Raw genomic sequence first — 18,893 nt, 5'->3', positions numbered from 1 at the left:
TACGTTAAACTTGTTTTCTTGGCTGTGATAGCAACACTATGGGAGGTGAGTGACCTAAATATTTTGTTGACATAAAATACCTAATGGCTCCTCTTCACGTTGGGCCAACGCCAATGCCAACGAGGGACGCATTTATGCGTTAGAGGGAGCAAGTGATATTGCTATCTCATTCTACCGCATGGCTGCGTCCCTCGTTGGCGTTGGCGTTGGCCCAACGTGAAGAGGAGCCTTTAAATTAAAACCGGATTGATTGCGTATTATAGTATATTTTTTCGATGAGTACCTACTGTTGAGAAACATTCGACGATAGGACCTTGCATCCAAAATAATTTACTGATTTCAACATTTCCAAAGAAGGAAGACTATCGTCGATATTTTCGTCGGAGTCTTCGTTTTTTGTTGTACCGCACAAAACTTTGTTCACGGTACACTTATGGGATCACTTCGGTCTTGCAAATCAGTAAATTTTTATGTGTTTTCACTGTGTTCGCGAAAACGAGACCTGAATGTAGGCCCCAGCAGGTATTTCCATCGTACCTCGTTCACTCTCGGAAGAACTGCTGGCGTGACCTTAACATTTTTCATTTTATAGCATTGCAGTATTTTAAACTGTTTTGTAACACCATCAAATATTTTCCTCCAGGTATCGGAATGCAGGTACGTCCTGCGCCCCGTCAGGCCCTGCGGTCTGCAGCCGCGCGTCGTACCTCGCGTCATCTGCTCCTCAAGATACGAGACCGCACTGGAGAACATCATCTCTAAACTGATACAGGCTTTAGTTGTCACCAATGTTGATGGCGGATCTGGTAGCGGATCTGGTGGCGGATCTGGTAGCGGATCTGGTGGCGGATCTGGTAGCGGATCTGGTGGGACCGGTGGTGGTAGCGAAGGAAAAGGATCTGGCTCTGCGTCGGGATCGCTATTAGATCTCAAAGTAGATGCGGCTGGAAAGAAGCTGCTAGACTTGGAAGTGCTGCCTGGGAGCACTGGCGGATCTGGCAGCGGATCTGGTGGGACCAGTGGTGGTAGCGAAGGAAATGGTGGATCGGTATTAGGAGTCGATGTAGGAGCGGTCGGAAAGCCCCTGCTAGGCTTAGACGTGCTGCCTGCATGACAGCATTGTCGGCTAATGTGTAATGTTACGTCAAGATTACAAGCATGTTGTGTTCAATATCAAGAAGTCATATCTTCCGCGTTTGTCAAAATTTATTAGTACAAACTTGTCTGTGTAACGTCCACTTTTATGAATCTTTTAAATAACTACTCCTGCTGCTGCTGTTGTGTAGTGCCCTTTATTTAAGGCAGTGTTTCAAAAATGTGTGAAAATACAACCTACAAACGAAAAATAACATATAAATTTTCATTGTATGGCACGTTAGGCACGTAACACTTTGCCGGCCTAGACCGGCAATATTGTATGAAATTTCATTGAAGAGGGCGTACCCCGAAAAATGAAAATCGAATATTCGATATCTGGGTCATTCTACTGTTTCATGACCATTCAAAACAAATCGGTTGCATCGCTCAAGAAGAGATTAAAAAGAAGCCATGGTTATCTGACTGATTAATTTTCTTATATTTCTTTTGTATAGTTGCATTATATTTTTCTACTTCTTTACAATTTTTTGTGTATTTTCCCCATTCCTTTTTGTGTAAATATATGTTTACCTATCCTATCCTATAAATTTTGTATGTATTTAAATAATTTGTCTTTCTGGTAGTTATCTTGTACATTTTGCTGCATTTGTCACCTTCTTTTCACTCTCTCCTCTCATCTACTCAAAGGTTAACTGGAAGAGATTCCCTCGAAAGGATTAAATCTTACTTTTGTACTTCTTACTAATTGTATATATGTTATTTTTAATATGTATTTTTGAGAGAGTTTACAAGTACTACTAAAGTACAATATATATTTGTTGACCAAAATTCATGTAGCTATTTTCAAATAATGTTAATATCCAGAGAGGAAAATGAGAATTACGTTTTATGAAGACCTCCACTTTCGTCTTAAACACATTGTCAACATTTCACAAATTTGAAATATTACATATTAATCACTACATGTTAGGAAATTACACAAATTCCTCTTTCACGTATGACACTCACACTTATCAGTCGCTCAATACGTGACTTGATAATTTTTTGTATGATGCTATAAGCTATAAGTTCAAACACCTAATATTGTAGTATTTCGTACCTATTTTCCAAAGACACGTGCACAACAAAGACTGCTATTCTTCATACGATGGAGAGAGTCGCCATGTCGCCAACTTTGTGACGTCACATAACTTCGTCTAAAAACGAAACTTGTTTTGAATTCATTTCATCTACTTAGTTATATATAATGTTATATTATAAATGACGCGCTAGCAGTGCATTCAATCAGATCTGCCGACCTAGCCAAGGTTACAATCGCTATCGCTTCGACAACGAAAAGCTTTATGTCTCTCTATCACTCTTCCATATTAGTGCGACAGTGACAGTTGTGTTTCGATCGCTACGGAGCGTAAGTGAATGGCATCTTGGCTACGCGGTCTGTACCTAGGCACCTTACCAAGTTGCCAATGCTTTTCCGGGGTTATATATATTAATTTATAATACCTACAAATATGTAGCTATTAATTAATGATAAGTGGTATATTCATTATGATACTGTTAATGACAGCTATAAAACGAAAATCGCTGCCTTGAAGGTTCATTAGTGACATATTAAGGCAGCGATATGGACCTTAAATTAGCAGCTGTTTTAACGGTAAGTTGACGTAGAAAATAGTGCCTAAGTAGCGAGATACGTAAACACGAGTAAATAATGGGAGATGGACTGCAGTTTCTGTATCTTGCTTGGTTACTGCACGGCAGTCGCATTAATCCAATTGTCTTTTTAAATTAGATTTAAGGATCACTCACGCTAGACCGGGCCGGGCTCGGGCCGAGGCGTCCGACATGTCATTTTCTATGACGGCTGATCGGTCACGTGGTGCTTTCCATAGAAAACGGAGCGCCGGAAGCTTCGCCCCCCCCCCCCGTCCCCCCCCGGTCTAATTGAGTCATCCTTTAATTAATCCAAAAAATTAAACTGTGACAAATGACACCTTCAAATGAATCCTACACATGCACTTATTTGGCAACCTATTTTGATATTATAAAGTAGGCAAATAAATGTGTATCAGTGTGATCTTGTGTTATAGAATGTCATTTTTCTAATCCTCATTCCAGATAACGACATTAGCCGCTTCGACGACCGGCAACCCGGTTCCTCCTAGCAACCCAACAGCCTCCAGCCCAAAATACGTCCCAGTGTTCATCTCTGCCGACGCCCTCAACCGTATAGACGAGAAAGATGGTCAAGCGACACAGCCTGTCGAATCTGGTCAAGAAAAATTGAATGATATAAACAAGGAATCGCAGAATGTTCTCTACGGCCCGCCAGCGCCGGTATACGAGCATCAGCCTGAACAACATGAACCCAGCTACAACCCACCACAGATGCCACAAAATTATCAAACCAATCAGCAACTACAGCAGCAACAGTACCCAAATATGCAAACTCCTATACAGCAAGCTTATCCTAATCAACAATCGATTCAACAACCGTATCCAGTTAATCAGCAAAGTTTTCAAACTCAGCAACCAAATCAGATTCAGCAATATCAAATCAGCCAACCCCAGTCTCAGCCTTTTTATCCGATGAACCAACAACCCGCTCAGCAAAATCAACCGATCCTAGTTACTCAACAAACAGGGTCACAACCGTTATACGGCAACCAACAGCAAATATTACCTCTTAATCAGCAACCACTTTTAAACCAACAGCAACTCGTGGCTCAACCAATCCAGACATATCAGCAACCAAACCAGCTACTCATCAGTCAACCTGGAAATCAACAAACATTGTTAACCCAGTCTACGCAGCCTATCTTGTTAAACCAGCAGACTCCAATGCCGAACCAGCAAATACTTTTGCAGCCAAATCAAAACGGATTAATTCAGCAAATACCTAACCAGCAAGGGCAAGCCCTTCTCCTACAGCCAAATCAAAACGGACAAATGATTACCAGCAACATCAACCCGATTAACCCGATTAATCAAGTAAATCCAGGGTACATTCAAAATCAAAACCAAAATATGTACGCGGTTGTCCCTTTAAATGGACAAAATTTGGGATCGAACCAGAACGTCGTGGGCTCGAACACTTATCTGGTGCCAGTGCAACAAGTGCCTAATCAAGTTTTTGCTGTTAATTCTGGATAATATATATGATAATACATATTTATTTTGTATGAAAAATGGCGAGTCTTAATACTTCATAATTTTTAAAAGTTCTTGAACAAAAGTGTGACCGTTTGAGGAGTACAATCTATGTTTTAATTATTTGCTCGTGTTACAGGCCACACCCAATATATTAAAGTAAACACTTTATTGTACATCAGACAGGTTAAACTACAATGAAACTTAATATTATATAGGTAATGTACAAAGGCGAAGGGATCCCTTCCAGTCAACCTTTGCGCAATTGAGAGTAAATTAAATAAAACATGATAGACAAACGAACACTAAGTATTGTACAAAATAGTAGGTAAACTATTTCAATTAGGTATTAGTAAGGTAATTTGTATTGAAAAAAAATCAGTAAAAGGATGCGTCTACCCTAAACTAGAAGGTATCACTGGTCTATTTAAATACGACACTCCACTACTCCACTTATTTTCTCTCTCTCTCTTAATGGATATTTTATTTCCGGTATCTTAGTGGCTAATTGTAGTACTGTGTAGGTAAAGTATACAGGCACAACCATTGACAGATAGGTACCTATATATATTGTTTTAAAACAAACGCAGTTGTGGATACTGCAGTTCAGACGCCTAAGTAGTTTGCTATGCAAGTAATATGCACTCACGAAGTGTATCTATTATGTTAAAACCTACACTTACGGTAATTTCTGTAAAGTACGAATACCATTTAATCTAGGGCCGGCATAAACCGTTTCAAGGAACATAATGGTTACCGTTTTACAGTCTACTTGCACAAAATGACCAACTTAATCCTGCAAGGGATGCAAATGCTAATGCTAGCATAAGACTGTCCTATTAATACCTTTATTGTCCATAAGCATGAGTAGCATGGCTGCTTAGCGGTTACAGGTTATGGGCCACATAACCACATTAAGTTGCGTTCAGATATCCGAAAGCGCCGCTAAGCCCCCATACGCACGGAAGCTTTTTCAACGCGCGTTACAAAGCGTTTGAATGACACAAATGGATAACCATGTATGTATACACACGACAGCGGTGGCGCTTTAGCGTTGTTGGATTTACGACTTTAAGCCTTGGTCGTTAAATCGAATTTAGAATGCGGACAGATTCAAGCGCTTTTATAACGCGCGTTGCAAAAGCTCTCTTGAGAATGAGGTCTACCGCGAACCACGTTCGACGTGTTGCCTTTCTGTCGCACTTGTAAATTCGTACGTAAGTGTGACAGGGAGGCAACGCATCGAACGTGGTTCTCGGTAGGTCCTCAGCTTTAGTACATCGTGTTGGGTATAAGTTGCGCACGACGCACTCGTAAAATATGGACGCACCTTTGACGGAATGAAAAAAAACAGAAAAATCTCATAATTTCCACAATAGTTTACAATGTAAATATTTATAACGGTGTGCGCCGTGTGCGCTTAGTGGGTTGTTTTATTATTTACTTTTATCATGAAAATTAAATAAGTATGTAATAGTAAGCGGCAAGTTGGCAGCCCTAAAGCTAGGTTAGCTGACTAGATAGGCTTATAGTAAAACTTAATTATTCCCTAACGTACCTACTAATAGTAGGTACCAAGTAGGTACTTAGCATTCTTTAATTACGCTTTAAACTCCTCTAATTGACTAAAGGGACGGAATGGGTCATTCACTTACATAAAAGTTACCTACTCGTTGGAAATTTCCTACTTTTCGGACTTGTATCGTAATGTTGACTTAGGTAGGTATATAGCTTGAAAGTAGTAGTAGTAGCTTGAATTTGGTATATTCACAGACAAAATAACGACTATATACGTAATAGTACCTATTATGATAATACCCACTATATATATATTTATTTTTAACTGATGTCGTGTGTATATTGAATTAAACTAATTCTTTTATAAATAATAAATTACATCTACAGGCCGACTGGTTTTCCTACAAAAAGTGCCCGGCGACCGCGTTGATATAATAAGCGCTTAACATTAGTATATGAAACTAGGTGCCTACTTACTTAGTTAAAACAGCACCTTTCATAGTTTTTTTTTTTACACTTTAACACCTTTTATCACTTCTAACAAGCTGCTGCGGAAATGTAAATCCCTAATTATACAACTTTTTTCTTAGAGACATCCTACAGTTTGTAACTAGCAAATAACACTCATTACATTTCTTTGCCAAGTGTAAAAACGGTGTAATAATACACACGTCAACCAATCCCTAACGAGGGTAACCAGTTCTAAATCACTTTACTTACATAACATTTTCCAAAGAAAAACTAGATCTTTGTAACTGCTGCGTTTACCGAGATGGGCTGGCGGTTCGTAATAATAAAGCAAAACGAATTATTGTAGCGCGCTTAGATAAATTGAAATGATAAAAGGAGAAGCAATTTACTCTGACTCGTGAGGCTGCCGAGGCAGCGTGACACTTTTTACAAAAATGGAAACAAAAATGTTTATTATAGAGATTATTAAACGAGGAAAGTATTTTTTACGGAAAGTGAGCACGACGATGGCACGAAGTTTAAGTTTTACGTTTTACTTAGTACGCGTGGAGGCTAGATTCTTCTTATCGTGTGAAGGAATAACTATTTTGCCAATATCTTGCCACCTCTAACCCCTGGGGTAACTTTTATAAGGTCTTCTGCAGAAAACTATGATGCAGTGTTTTCTGCAGAAGACCTTATAAAAGTTACCCCAGGGGTTAGAGGTGGCAAGATATTGGCAAAATAGTCCAACAAACAACGCAACGCAACATAATAGGTATATGATGCAGTTACCTATTATGTTGCGTTGCGTTGTTTGTGGGTCGCCACATTCGCATAGTACCTACATAGTAGGTAAGTAAGTACATCATCGCTTTGTCCAGGGTATGATTCCCCATTTCAGAAGGTTGTCTTTGGATCGGCCAACTCCCGATCTGTGTAAAGACTCCCAGGTGCTCCCAGATCACCCAATTTTCTCTTGCGCAAGGGGGTATTATAAATGTTCGTTAGGTGTTAAAGCCGTAACAGACTACCGCACCGCAACCTTGGTGCGGCGGTCGATCACCCCTATAAAAATTTAATTTTGGGCCTATTTCTACTTACAACAAAATTAGTTTGCTAGACTATAATACTCTCTTAATGTTTTGTAAAGACTAGTCCAGACAGGACAATTTTTCGCCCAATCTGATTAAATTGTCTGATAAAATCAGGTGACTTGAGGAGTAAAAAATTAAATTGGCTCGTTCGATTATAAGATCTTCTCAGTGCATTTTTCGTGATTTTATGCCTGTAGGGATTTGCCCAAACATTTTTTATCATCTCTTGCATCTCTTTCTTTAGTAAATAGATGCACCACGCTACGCAAACCTAGAACACAATATGAATTGCGGTATTAATATTCAAATAAATTATTTGTGATTATTTTTTCTAATAAAGTAGCAATTTTGTTATTTTAATGTAATACAGACTTTTTTTAACTATAAACGACATTGTATTGGCGGAATGGTTACTTATCACTGCAACTTTAGTGACAGCCGATTTAAAAAAAAATATTGAACATGGCGGCGGCGGCTCGATAGGAAGTGTTATGTCAAAATAAGTTGTAATTGGTGTTTTTAATTGGGATAAACAAAGATTTCTGAGTAAAAATGTCGTCAACAGAGCCACCACAGAACAAAACATGGGAATTATCCCTTTACGAGTTGCACCGGACACCTCAAGAAGTGATAACGGACGCTACCGAAATCGCGGTGTCCCCGCGAAGCTTGCACAGCGAATTGATGTGTCCAATTTGTTTGGATATGCTGAAGAAGACGATGACGACTAAAGAATGTCTCCACAGGTTCTGCTCTGATTGCATCGTGACCGCTCTGCGATCAGGGAACAAAGAATGCCCGACATGTCGTAAGAAATTAGTGTCGAAACGTTCTCTAAGACCGGATCCTAATTTCGACTTATTGATATCAAAGATATATCCTAGCAGGGATGAGTATGAGGCCCATCAGGAGCGGGTGTTGGCTAAACTGAATATGTCTCACTCGCAGGCGTCTTTAGTGAATTCGATAACAGAGGGGATCAAATTGCAGTCTCAAAACAGGCCTCAGAGGTCGCGTAAAGCAGGCGCGGATGATAACAGCAGTCTGTCTAATTCTAATGGGGCGTCGGACGCTCAAAACGGTAGTAGTTCGTCGGCTCCTAAGGATGGCACTGCGACGTCAACGGGTAACCCCACGCCTCCTGGTCAGTCTACATCCAACCCCCCCTCTGTGAGGAGCACGCCATCGCCGGTGCCGTCCAATATTAGCTCCATTTCAAAAAACACGAGCATCACTAAAAGAGCCAAGTCGGTTTTGACTTCTGAGCGCAGCGAGGAAAGTGAATCTAGTGATGGCAGGTGAGTAAAACTATGTTACCTACCTACCTTAATATTATCATCATAATATTTTCGCTCTAAAAAATATTGCATAGGTTTGCACTACTAACCATAGATAATTTTTTTTGTTTGGGTTGCTTAACTTGTGCATCTATGTGGTTCCCGCACTGAGGCAGTTTGTTGTACTCTAGCTAGCTCGCAGTCTCTCGGGCAGATTAATGATATTTAATATGCCACTAGCATTGCTGTCAAGTCACAAATGATATGGTGCTTTTTCTATTTTGATTGTGTTAATATGAGAAATTTACTTATACATCATTTTTAAGCCTTTAATAGGAACAATAAGAATAAAATGCCTACCCCATAACATCATCTTCTTGTATTTTTATTTATTTTATAATCTGGTCCATTATAGAGTTAAACCAATGTTACGAGCAACAAAAAGTGTACAGAAAAAACTTTAATATTTTTCACTTGTCCAAAATCTTCAAATTCAAGTGTGCCGTTTCAGGACAGAGGGCGAGAACTCCATGGACACAGAGGGGGAAGGCGAGCCCCTGAACCCCAACGAGATTGAGCTGGTCTTCAAGCCGCACCCCACAGAGATGACTGGAGACAACCAGCTCATGAGGGCACTGCGGGATAGCTCTGTCAGATACATTAAAACTACAGCGAATGCTTCCGGTAGGTTTTGTAAAACATTGTTTTATCCATTTTATACTCAGGTATTTTTATCTGTTTGCAATACAGACATTAACGCTAATTCAAAAGTACATAATAACATCAATAACCCCCTTATTCATAAAACTTTACAGGCCTGATTTAGTTAATTTATGTTTTATCTAGGGTTGTAAAAAAACGGTTTTTTTTCTGACTTGAAAAAAAAACATGAAAAAAAACCGTGAAAAAATACCGTTTTTTTTCTGGAGTACGTTTTTTTTCAAAAGTATAAAAACTCAAAATTTGCAAGGCAGTTAATACTTTTATACGGTTGTTTTACTTGTTTTAGACTTTATGTTAACCATTAAACCAATTTAATTTAACAACTTTGATTAATAACAACATAAATGAAATCTGTAGTGGTAGTTATCGCAATTTACTGTTGGCAACACCAACGCCTCTCGTCGCCGCATCGGGGCACTTAGTTTTAAGTTACTTATATAAATAAATCACGAAAAACCGTTATTGTGGCATATTTTTGTTCATCTGAAAAAAAAACATGGTGCCAGGTTTTTTTTCATGCTTTTTTCATAAATTTGAAAAAAAACATTTGTTTTTTTTTCTATTTGCAACCCTAGTTTTATCCCTTTCTTATAAATACAAAAGTCAAAATGATGAAGACAATGTTTTATAGCTTATTCAGGCCAGTAACACGTTTATTTTATGAATAACGCTATAAGGCCTATAAGTACCTATTTAGTACAGTCTTTACTGTTACAGATGTTGTGAACAATCCTTAGCCATCGTATTTTCTCCGGAAACATTCGTATTTGTCATCCTACTTCAGTCAAACTCAGTACTTTTGTACTGAGACTGACTGAAATAGCATAACAGTTCATTCATAAAATCGTAAAGGATTATTCACTACATTTGTATGTATATCAGGAGCATTCCACGGGCTGTCCCGTACAAACGCATTTTATTTCCTGTGTTGCGACTTTTTTCTTGGCATTTAAAGCAGGCGATTATTTTTCTGTGCATATTTTTGACCATTTGCCATAGAAAAGGAAACTCTTATTCCTTTAAATCTTCAGAAACTTCGCGTTTGTTTGTACGGGACAACGGTAGACAATTTCATGGAATGCTCCATCAGACAAAATTTAAGTATCATAGTACAACCAACATAACTTTGCTAGTAACTTTGTTTGTCATCATAGTAAATTTATACAATTCTTATTAGAAAAAGTGTAACCAAATGCATGCAAAAAAAAGGATCGGATTGAAAAAACTGAACAACACAAACAAGACGAAAAATCCTAAACTACCTGACCTCGGAACTTATTTTGATGCTATTTACTCTATAATCTCATCCTGAATCTGTCCACACTTGATTCCAATTGACCACCATTATTTACAGTGGACCACCTGAGCAAATACCTGGCAATGAGACTCACGCTGGACCTTGATGCGGAGCTCCCTGAAGCATACCGGTTGCTCAACTTCTGCATCTATGTGGCTCCGGCGCCAGGGCAGTTTGTGCCACTGGCCGGCTCGCAGACTCTCCGCCAAATTAATGATAAGTTTTGGAAGGTAATTGTTTAAACATAAATAAATTCCACATGTGGTTGGTTGATTTCAACCGAGAAAGGGGAAAGTTAATATTTCCATACTCTATCATCACTGACCTGCTTGGATCTGAATAGAGCTAAATACTGACATCTTGGTCAATATTCATACTGTAAACCTAATAAACCTATTGGGACCGAAGAGTCATTCAAATGAATACATTATTCTATTTGGCTGATCTCCAAATCAGTGTTATTGTGATTCACAAATTATGCATTTAGATTGTTTTTAAGCAAAAGGGTAGATACTTATTGTTATTAGACTATAATGATCATGACATTCACGACTATGAAACATAGAATAAATTTTAAAGTGGAAAAATTACTGTCTGTGTGTTAGCTAAATAGCAACCTTCGCAGACGTTTCTGCTTGTTAAAAAATTAAATTCATGACTATATGTTAACTGGTAAATGTGCCCTCGGAAAGTTTCAAAATTTGCGAAATTTCCACATGACAAAATTTCTGATCCTCTCATATTTATGTATGAGCGTCGAAGTTTTATATTTCCATAATGAAAATATTATTAGCTTTCTATAAACACGAAATACCTTCAGGACGCGTTAATTATTCCTCGATAATGTAAAAAAGTAATAGTTTAGTTTTTTAAGTGTAGCACTAAGCCATTTATTGATTTCAGGTGAACAAACCACTGGAGATGTACTACTCATGGAAGAAGACCTAGAAATGCAGGTAGCCTGAATCCAGAGCCTAGTGATTAATTTTAAACAGAAATATATGTATTTAAAACGAAATTATTCGAGAAATGGACTCTACTATTAATGTGATAAGATTTTATTGAAGTTTCATATAATTTGTAGATAAGCAGGGAAATGATTGTCTTTTGTAAGTTAAATGAAAAAAGTAATTTATATAATTTGATGTCAGTAAATTATGCATTTACAATATTTTAAAAATACTGATTGGAATACATTGATTAAAGGTAGGTGTCATTTTAAATAATTAAAATGTTGTTACAATTAGTAATTTACTGTGCAGTATTTGCAGTGTTTTAATCTCATTTTAGTTAGTTTATAATAAACAATTCATAATTATTATTTGTTTGTATTGTAACTTTATGATTAATACTTTTAGACCACATTGTGTAGTATCGAGTATTGTGGATGGACCCAAAGAGTAGTATAATATATATATGGATGGACCCTACTGAAAGGAATCTAAATGATTTGACATTCAGGCAAAGAATTCTCTACATGCCCCTCAGCTTGTCATCAAGTAATATATATATGTCTATGTTGTCATCTCTTATGTTTTCATTTATGCAAGCATGTCCTATGCACCAGCGAATTATCAAACGAGTCTCAATTGTGTCAGCTTTTCATCATTTGAATATCCCTACAAAAGATACTTTATCCCCGGTAGGGCATTCATCTTTTGTAATTAGGCACGTCATCGTCATTTGTTCGGCCCGTCACAGCATAATATTAGTATTACTCGTTTTATAGAAAGCAAAATAGCGAGGTAGTTATACGGTCTGTTATAAATAGCAAAAATACATCTTGGGCCTTCCTAATACTTCAGGTAGAACTGTAGCTTTCGATAAGGATAGCGGTATGTTACCGGTCTACCTAGGCATACTATGCCAACCAACCCACTACTTCGGCACTCACCGGTCTGTTATAAATAGCAAAAATACATCTTGGGCCTTCCTAATACTTCAGGTAGAACTGTAGCTTTCGATAAGGATAGCGGTATGTTACCGGTCTACCTAGGCATACTATGCCAACCAACCCACTACTTCGGCACTCACCTTTTAAATATTACTTCAGCTACTGAGGGCCTACCGCGAACTGTTCGACGGGTTGCATCTCTGTCGCACTTGTATATTCGTACGTAAGTGTGACAGGCAACACGTCGAACGTGGTTCGCGGTAGGCCCTCTGACACTGATAAGATGATGATGGCTGGCCAGTGGCCAGACTACATCAAGATGATCAGTTTTATGTGGGTTATACATACATAGCAATGAGGTTTTCTCTCCTCTCCTTTGGACATAGGTAATGTAAAATGGGTACTTATTTTCGGAAACCGGTAAAAAAAATGTTTTTATGTGCATACAAATAAACTTAGGTATATAAGTACCTATTTGTCCAAAGGAGAAAAGATTTTTGATTGATAAAAATCAAACAACTTGATATTATTGTTGTATTCTCAATTTGTAGCAGTATAGGTATTAAGGAAAGGTAATTAAAAGTCGCTTAAATGTAATTAAATAATGTATTTTCCGGTCAATTGTCTGACTAAACACCACAATTAACAAGGCAACTAGTTAAGGTGCTTAACTGACCTACTTAAACTAAAAATGTACATCATGTTTGTACTTTTATTACAATAAATAAGCATTGCACAGGCTAAAATATACGTAGGTTTCCAGACCAGTTTAAAATGGCACCTACTTCCAAAATGCATACTTTTTTTACACAGTCTAACAAGGATGGCGCCAATTTTAAAAATGCTTCAAAATGCAAGGCACTGCTAGTGCTCGAAAAATCTTATTTCTTAATATATTGACGTCTGAAAGCATTATATTCTCTCCTAAGTGCTTTAGTGGACTCTACTTTCAATAATCTGAGTGCTTCAAGTATATGTTCTTTGTCTTCAGAATCTCGTGCGATCGTTAGTTTCTCCATAGTAGCGAAATCAAGTTCCTCTATCCTCTCAGCTTCGTCTATTAACCGGTCCAAGTCTCTCAGATACGAACGATAAGATCCACTTTCAGTATTTTCTTTGTAATTAAGTAGCCTCTCGACATGTTCCCAGAAATCTAGTGTACGCCGACCGTCTTTCATCCTCGATGTAAACATAAAATTTCTAAAGAACTTCCTGCCTTTCTCATCGTTGAGCACATTTTCTATCTTGTCCGTATACCGGTCTAAATCGGCTGTGGTCACTCCTCCGTTATCATCACAGCCACATGCGACGAAACAATTATCCATCTTTCATTTGTCTGACATCGTGACCCGCTCTCTTATCGATTTATTTTAGTTTCTCGCACGTCATTTTCTTCGCAAATCACTAAAACCGATGCCGCAACTTCTCACTGTTTTGTCTCACATAAAGTACTAAATAAATTTTACATTGCTCCAAAACACTGTTGTTAAATGAATCACCTTTCACAGGTAAAGTGAGGTTAACTTCAAAAATAGGTTTACATCACTCGCGATCACGACGGAGCGCGTAAATAAACTGCACTTGTGTGCGACCATTTTTCCTTCACGAAGAAGTTCACGATTTCGAGATAACTTTATTACGCATGCGCTAGTTTGTTTAGTTTGAAAACTCGCGCTCATTTGAAATCGTAAATCATATGCACACTATCAATTTTGCTAAAATCTAGTTAGCAAATGAAGCTTCAATTAAATCTTAGTTAACATAGCGCTGAGAATGCGTGTATCAAAAACTCAAGGGCATTACATCACGTCTCAGGTAAAAAAGTGTCGTGACCTCGACAAGCGAATAGCACGGTTCATTCATGTCATGGGAAATAAAAATCATCGAGGTGGGGCGAAGACAATAGCTGTACACAAGCGGGGCAGCTACTGTACGTTACGTGCCCTCTGCATGGTTTCTGGTTCTTTTTAATTATATATTTAGATGCCTACTATTACTTCAGGCACTTTAGATGTAAGTAGGTATACTTATGGATACTATTAAATCATAGGAAGGTATGTTATTAGTAATGGTTTTTCGTTAAAACTTAATTTGTTGATATGTAAGTTATCTAATTTTTCTAATTTCTATGTACCTAGAGGTACATACTCGCTAAACTAGACTGCAAACTGCAATGAAAACGCTATACATCTCTGTTTTGTTACTATCATCGAATAAAACAAACATTTCTTCTACGCATATTATTCATATCTTAATTAGTTTTGGTTTTATAAATAGATTATTACAGGAAACTATTTTAGGGAGGGAAGTGAGTCAGGAGCGTGATACAGTGGAGTGACGTGAATCATGTATTTTAACTAGGTACTAGAAATTAATGTTTAATCTTCCAAATATGTAAATTCGTAGGCACTTTGGTATTGTAAATTATTATGATTATACTGCTTCATCAGGTTGACTGGCAGAGAATACCTTGAACGCACGCATCCCACCCGGCTAGAGCCTGCATAAAAATGCCGTCTAATAACCGAAATAGCCAACTGGGAAAAACACAAGGATCAATACCGATATTACCGATAAAATGGGGCGCGGACGCAAGAATACCAATTTGTGACACCAGTATTTTCGTTTTGGGACAGTTTTTCAATTTAGAGAGCTCTATAACAAACTATAAGAAGATATGGCTCTAATATCATCATAAATGTAAACTTGGTGATTAAATTGATGCCAATTTCATTTCTGATCAAATCCGTCGATTTGATCACCCCGTCTGACTTCACTAAATGAAATGTGATTATGGCAACAATTATAACTATTTATTGGAGAGAGCAACATCGTAAATTGACATTTATTTTAGAATTGCCACTTATGAAAAAAAAGCGTTCCATTAACATTATTATATTTTCCAGAATAAAATAAACAAACTTTCGTTTGGAAAATATGAATCATACGATACGTATTGAAATGTTTTGAGACATTATTTGACCAATACTTTCCTCAAGAGTTTTTTTTTCAAAAATATTTTGTTCCAGAGATATTAAGAACTATATTTCAATAATCTGGAATCTTTTTTAGGGTTTATTGAAATTAAAAAGAACAGAAAACCTACCGCTAACATCGAAAATTGTTATGTGCATCTCTATCGCTCGAATATGCAGGCGCCATATAGAGGTAATTCATTCGTGGAACGAGACGTTTCTGTCAGATAGTTTGGACTTGCTGTAGCAACACAGCTCAATTCGGCCATTTTGCTGTTAACGCCGTGAACGCTATACACGTGTTCGGTAGGTTAACGAGATTATTTCACAATTTTTTTAATTCAGTTTGAAATCTCGTTGGTGTTGTGCAGTAAATAACATATTTTTGCACCTATAGGTCAAGATGGCAGTGACGAAGAAACCGGCACCCAAGAAGACCCAGTTGCACCAGAAAACTGGCAAGAAAGGAGTGAAGGGCGGTAAAATCCGCGGAAAGGGAGCCAAGAGGAAGATCAGCCTGAAGTTCACCATCGACTGCACGCACCCGGCCGAGGACAGCATTCTCGATGTAGGAAACTTCGAGAAATACCTCAAGGAACACGTCAAAGTGGAGGGCAAGACCAACAACCTGGGCAACCACGTTGTCGTCGCCAGAGACAAGACCAAGGTCGCCGTCAGCGCAGGTTAGTGTCTAATTTGGTTTTTCTAATCCCATTTTTCCAGGCGTTAAAATTAAATTATCACTAAATATCCCTTTGAACTTCCGCCACGAAATTTTGAGGTTATGTAAAGTGCAAACTGGCGCAAGTATTTTCAACTAATATTATTCAAACGAGACTCTGAAGCCTTCATAAAAAACCAGAATATTTTTTTTATTTTTATGAACATTGCAGTGAACTTTTGCCTCGTGTGACACAGACCAAAAAGTTAGCTTTTTGGTCCAGTAGAAAATCTTATTGCGAGTCCAATATCTCGTAATTACAAAATAGGAATACTTATATTACTATGATGGAAGAGGAGAGATATCCCTCCTATAACTTCCACTTTCATTGTTAAATGTTTGTCATAGTGTTAAAATGGGTTAAAGACAACATATATCTTGCAATGCCTTTGGCTGGTCAGCCATTAACCCGGCCACAGGAGCTTCAGAGCCCATTCTCTGTAGCTCACTGCGGCAGCCCTGCCGGCGCGTCCACGCCGCGGGGGTGGGCACCGCTCACCTCAGTAGGCCGGGGTGAATCGGTGGCAGAGTCCGGCAGGGACCCAACCGTGGGGTATATCACGGTACAATCAAATTCCAGGTCATTGAGATGTTTCCAACGCTTTACAGACATTCCTTTCTCCAAGAGGTACCTTAAGTATTTGACAAAGAGGTACCTCAAGAAGAACAACCTCCGTGACTGGCTGCGTGTGGTCGCTTCGGCTCATGACTCCTACGAGCTCCGCTACTTCAACATCAATGCTGACAGCGACAATGAAGATAACGAGGATTAAGCTGTTCGGATAATAAATTAGTTATAAACTATGATTTAGTTTTATTTTGTTGTAAATTCTTGCTAAGTCTTTTTCTTAAAATTGCTGCCCCAAAAGTATTAGAGGTTACACAATAATCCTGAACAAATTGTTCAATTTTCTTGTGCAATTCACCATTGATTGATAATGTTTATACATAAAAAGTGGTTTGTAACGAGTCCTAAACCTAAACTATTTATAGTATATCATTTGACTGAAAATGGCTTTGCCTCTTTTAAGCTGATGAGATAGCGTCAATAGTTTTAGCTTGTCCATCTGACACTAAACTTTCACCTTGCTTTTGCGGGTAAGGCAATGCCCACACAATATGTGGAATAAATTACTTCACTAAATACAGTCTTGACAAAAAAGAGTAGAAATTAAAAAGTGGAATTACTGTAGTGACATATTAATAATCTGTGCTGTAGTGTCTCTTACAAATCGACCTATATAAGAAAACGGGACTGTACAATTTGTACTTGAAAAACTTGGTAGAAAGAAAACGCAACAATAGTAACAATACTCTATAATTATTATAATCTTATATTGACAACTAATACATACAAACAGGGCCGGATTAAGGATGTCGGGGCCCCCTACAGTCAATTCTGCACACAGCACATTCAGTACAGGGAAATAAAAGTTTGCGTTTTTAATTTCAATCTTCAGGCGTCGGCCGAGCCGATCCAAATCGAACGATGTCTTTTTCGCTCTTATTGCGTGGACATAAAGCTTTATTCTATCGGGTTTTGCCGATTCCGCGTCGCGTCAAGTGTGGGGAGAGCCCTTTAGGCTTAAGGCCAATTCCCAGTGGAATACCAAAGATGAGAGCTTCAGCGTCACTTTCTTATCTACCTCTAATGGCCAATTTTAAGCGAGGCTAAAAGCTAAGCTCACTAGTGCCGCAAAGTTGATTTTCTCAATAGTTATAATATTTTGAGAGGCTGAACAGCCATTGTCCGACCATAAGCCTGCAATAATATTGATAGCACTCGCAGTGCAAGTGTTATGTTAAACGTCAAAACTTCTATGAAATTATGACGTATAATAACACTTGCACTGCGTATTCTATCAAAATCATTGCAGACTTTTCTTGGTCTAGGTACCTCTATAAATTCACCAGTCAATTTAATTAAAGAACCAAAAATAAACGCGAGCGCAGCGAGCGCGAATTTTTTTGACAATATCGCAAATGTGAAACCGTGTTAAAAGACCGGGTATCGATCTATTCATCTGGGCCTAAAAGTCCGAAGTGCCCCAGTGAGGCGAGCTTTCATGAGAAGTCAAAGCCGTGCTTCATCAGGCTTCAGGATAAATAGTTCAGCACAGACACGAACCAATGTCCTTTGTATTAAAAAGTGAGACCGCAGGCCGAGCTTGGCGCAGCGACGCCAAAGGCTAAGCTGAAGTAGAGGAGATGTGGAACACATTAAAGAAAACCTCTATTATTACAACTTTACAACAGGTACCTACGCAGAATGCGCCTCGTAAACTTTTACGTATTGCTTCAATTTTATTACAGTACTTCATTAATTTAAATAATGGATCGAAAAAAAACAACAACAAAGCATATTCATTATTATAACATAAAAAAATTTACTCATGAATTCTGAGCCTTTTGAGAATTTTATTTGGTGCGCGCTGTGCCGCCGGGGCCCCCTAGCCGAGGCGGGGCCCCCAAGCCGAGGCGGGGCCCCTAGGCAGTTGCCTACTTTGACTTAGGGTTAATCCGGCCCTGCATACAAATAAAATTTCCATTACATAATTCATACATGTAATAATATGATTTCTAAAAAACTATAAATGCTCACTATCACTACATTAGTTGATGTATAAATTACTTAAATAATTAATATCAGAGATAAGTGAATGAGTTTTAAATGTACCATTTTCATCCTACTG

General features: G+C 38.2%; 4 protein-coding genes across 4 annotated transcripts in view; 3 read left to right on the top strand and 1 right to left on the bottom strand.

Moving 5' to 3' along the window:
- Positions 1-18,893, bottom strand: part of LOC134667489 (adenylosuccinate lyase) — a 382,878-nt gene that overhangs the window by 179,446 nt on the left and 184,539 nt on the right. The gene's annotated exons all lie outside the window — the stretch shown is intronic.
- LOC134667787 (nuclear transcription factor Y subunit beta-like) lies at positions 2,723-4,251 on the top strand. Its single transcript, XM_063525196.1, has 2 exons — positions 2,723-2,752; positions 3,217-4,251. Exons 1-2 carry the CDS (start codon positions 2,723-2,725, stop codon positions 4,249-4,251), a joined length of 1,065 nt encoding a protein of 354 aa, XP_063381266.1.
- LOC134667494 (E3 ubiquitin-protein ligase RING1) lies at positions 7,745-11,928 on the top strand. Its single transcript, XM_063524919.1, has 4 exons — positions 7,745-8,611; positions 9,102-9,274; positions 10,668-10,840; positions 11,514-11,928. The coding sequence occupies exons 1-4, from the start codon at positions 7,866-7,868 to the stop codon at positions 11,556-11,558; spliced, it is 1,137 nt and encodes a 378-aa protein (XP_063380989.1). The 5' UTR covers positions 7,745-7,865; the 3' UTR covers positions 11,559-11,928.
- Positions 15,731-17,004, top strand: LOC134667504 (large ribosomal subunit protein eL22-like). Its single transcript, XM_063524931.1, has 3 exons — positions 15,731-15,785; positions 15,877-16,162; positions 16,810-17,004. The coding sequence occupies exons 2-3, from the start codon at positions 15,883-15,885 to the stop codon at positions 16,971-16,973; spliced, it is 444 nt and encodes a 147-aa protein (XP_063381001.1). The 5' UTR covers positions 15,731-15,785; positions 15,877-15,882; the 3' UTR covers positions 16,974-17,004.

Source organism: Cydia fagiglandana, chromosome 9, assembly GCF_963556715.1.
Source record: "Cydia fagiglandana chromosome 9, ilCydFagi1.1, whole genome shotgun sequence".
Taxonomy (NCBI): domain Eukaryota; kingdom Metazoa; phylum Arthropoda; class Insecta; order Lepidoptera; family Tortricidae; genus Cydia; species Cydia fagiglandana.
The sequence above is the reverse complement of the archived record's forward strand: the minus strand, read 5'-3'. Positions and strand labels throughout refer to the sequence as shown.

Bases quoted from the DNA above. Each gene is read 5' to 3' on its own strand.
- LOC134667494 (XM_063524919.1), top strand. From the start codon at position 7,866: ATGTCGTCAACAGAGCCACCACAGAACAAAACATGGGAATTATCCCTT. The intron at 9,275-10,667 runs GTAGGTTTTGTA...CATTATTTACAG, and splicing joins AACTACAGCGAATGCTTCCG to TGGACCACCTGAGCAAATAC. The intron at 10,841-11,513 runs GTAATTGTTTAA...TATTGATTTCAG, and splicing joins TTAATGATAAGTTTTGGAAG to GTGAACAAACCACTGGAGAT.
- LOC134667504 (XM_063524931.1), top strand. From the start codon at position 15,883: ATGGCAGTGACGAAGAAACCGGCACCCAAGAAGACCCAGTTGCACCAG. The intron at 16,163-16,809 runs GTTAGTGTCTAA...AACGCTTTACAG, and splicing joins CAAGGTCGCCGTCAGCGCAG to ACATTCCTTTCTCCAAGAGG.
- LOC134667787 (XM_063525196.1), top strand. From the start codon at position 2,723: ATGGACCTTAAATTAGCAGCTGTTTTAACG. The intron at 2,753-3,216 runs GTAAGTTGACGT...TCCTCATTCCAG, and splicing joins AATTAGCAGCTGTTTTAACG to ATAACGACATTAGCCGCTTC.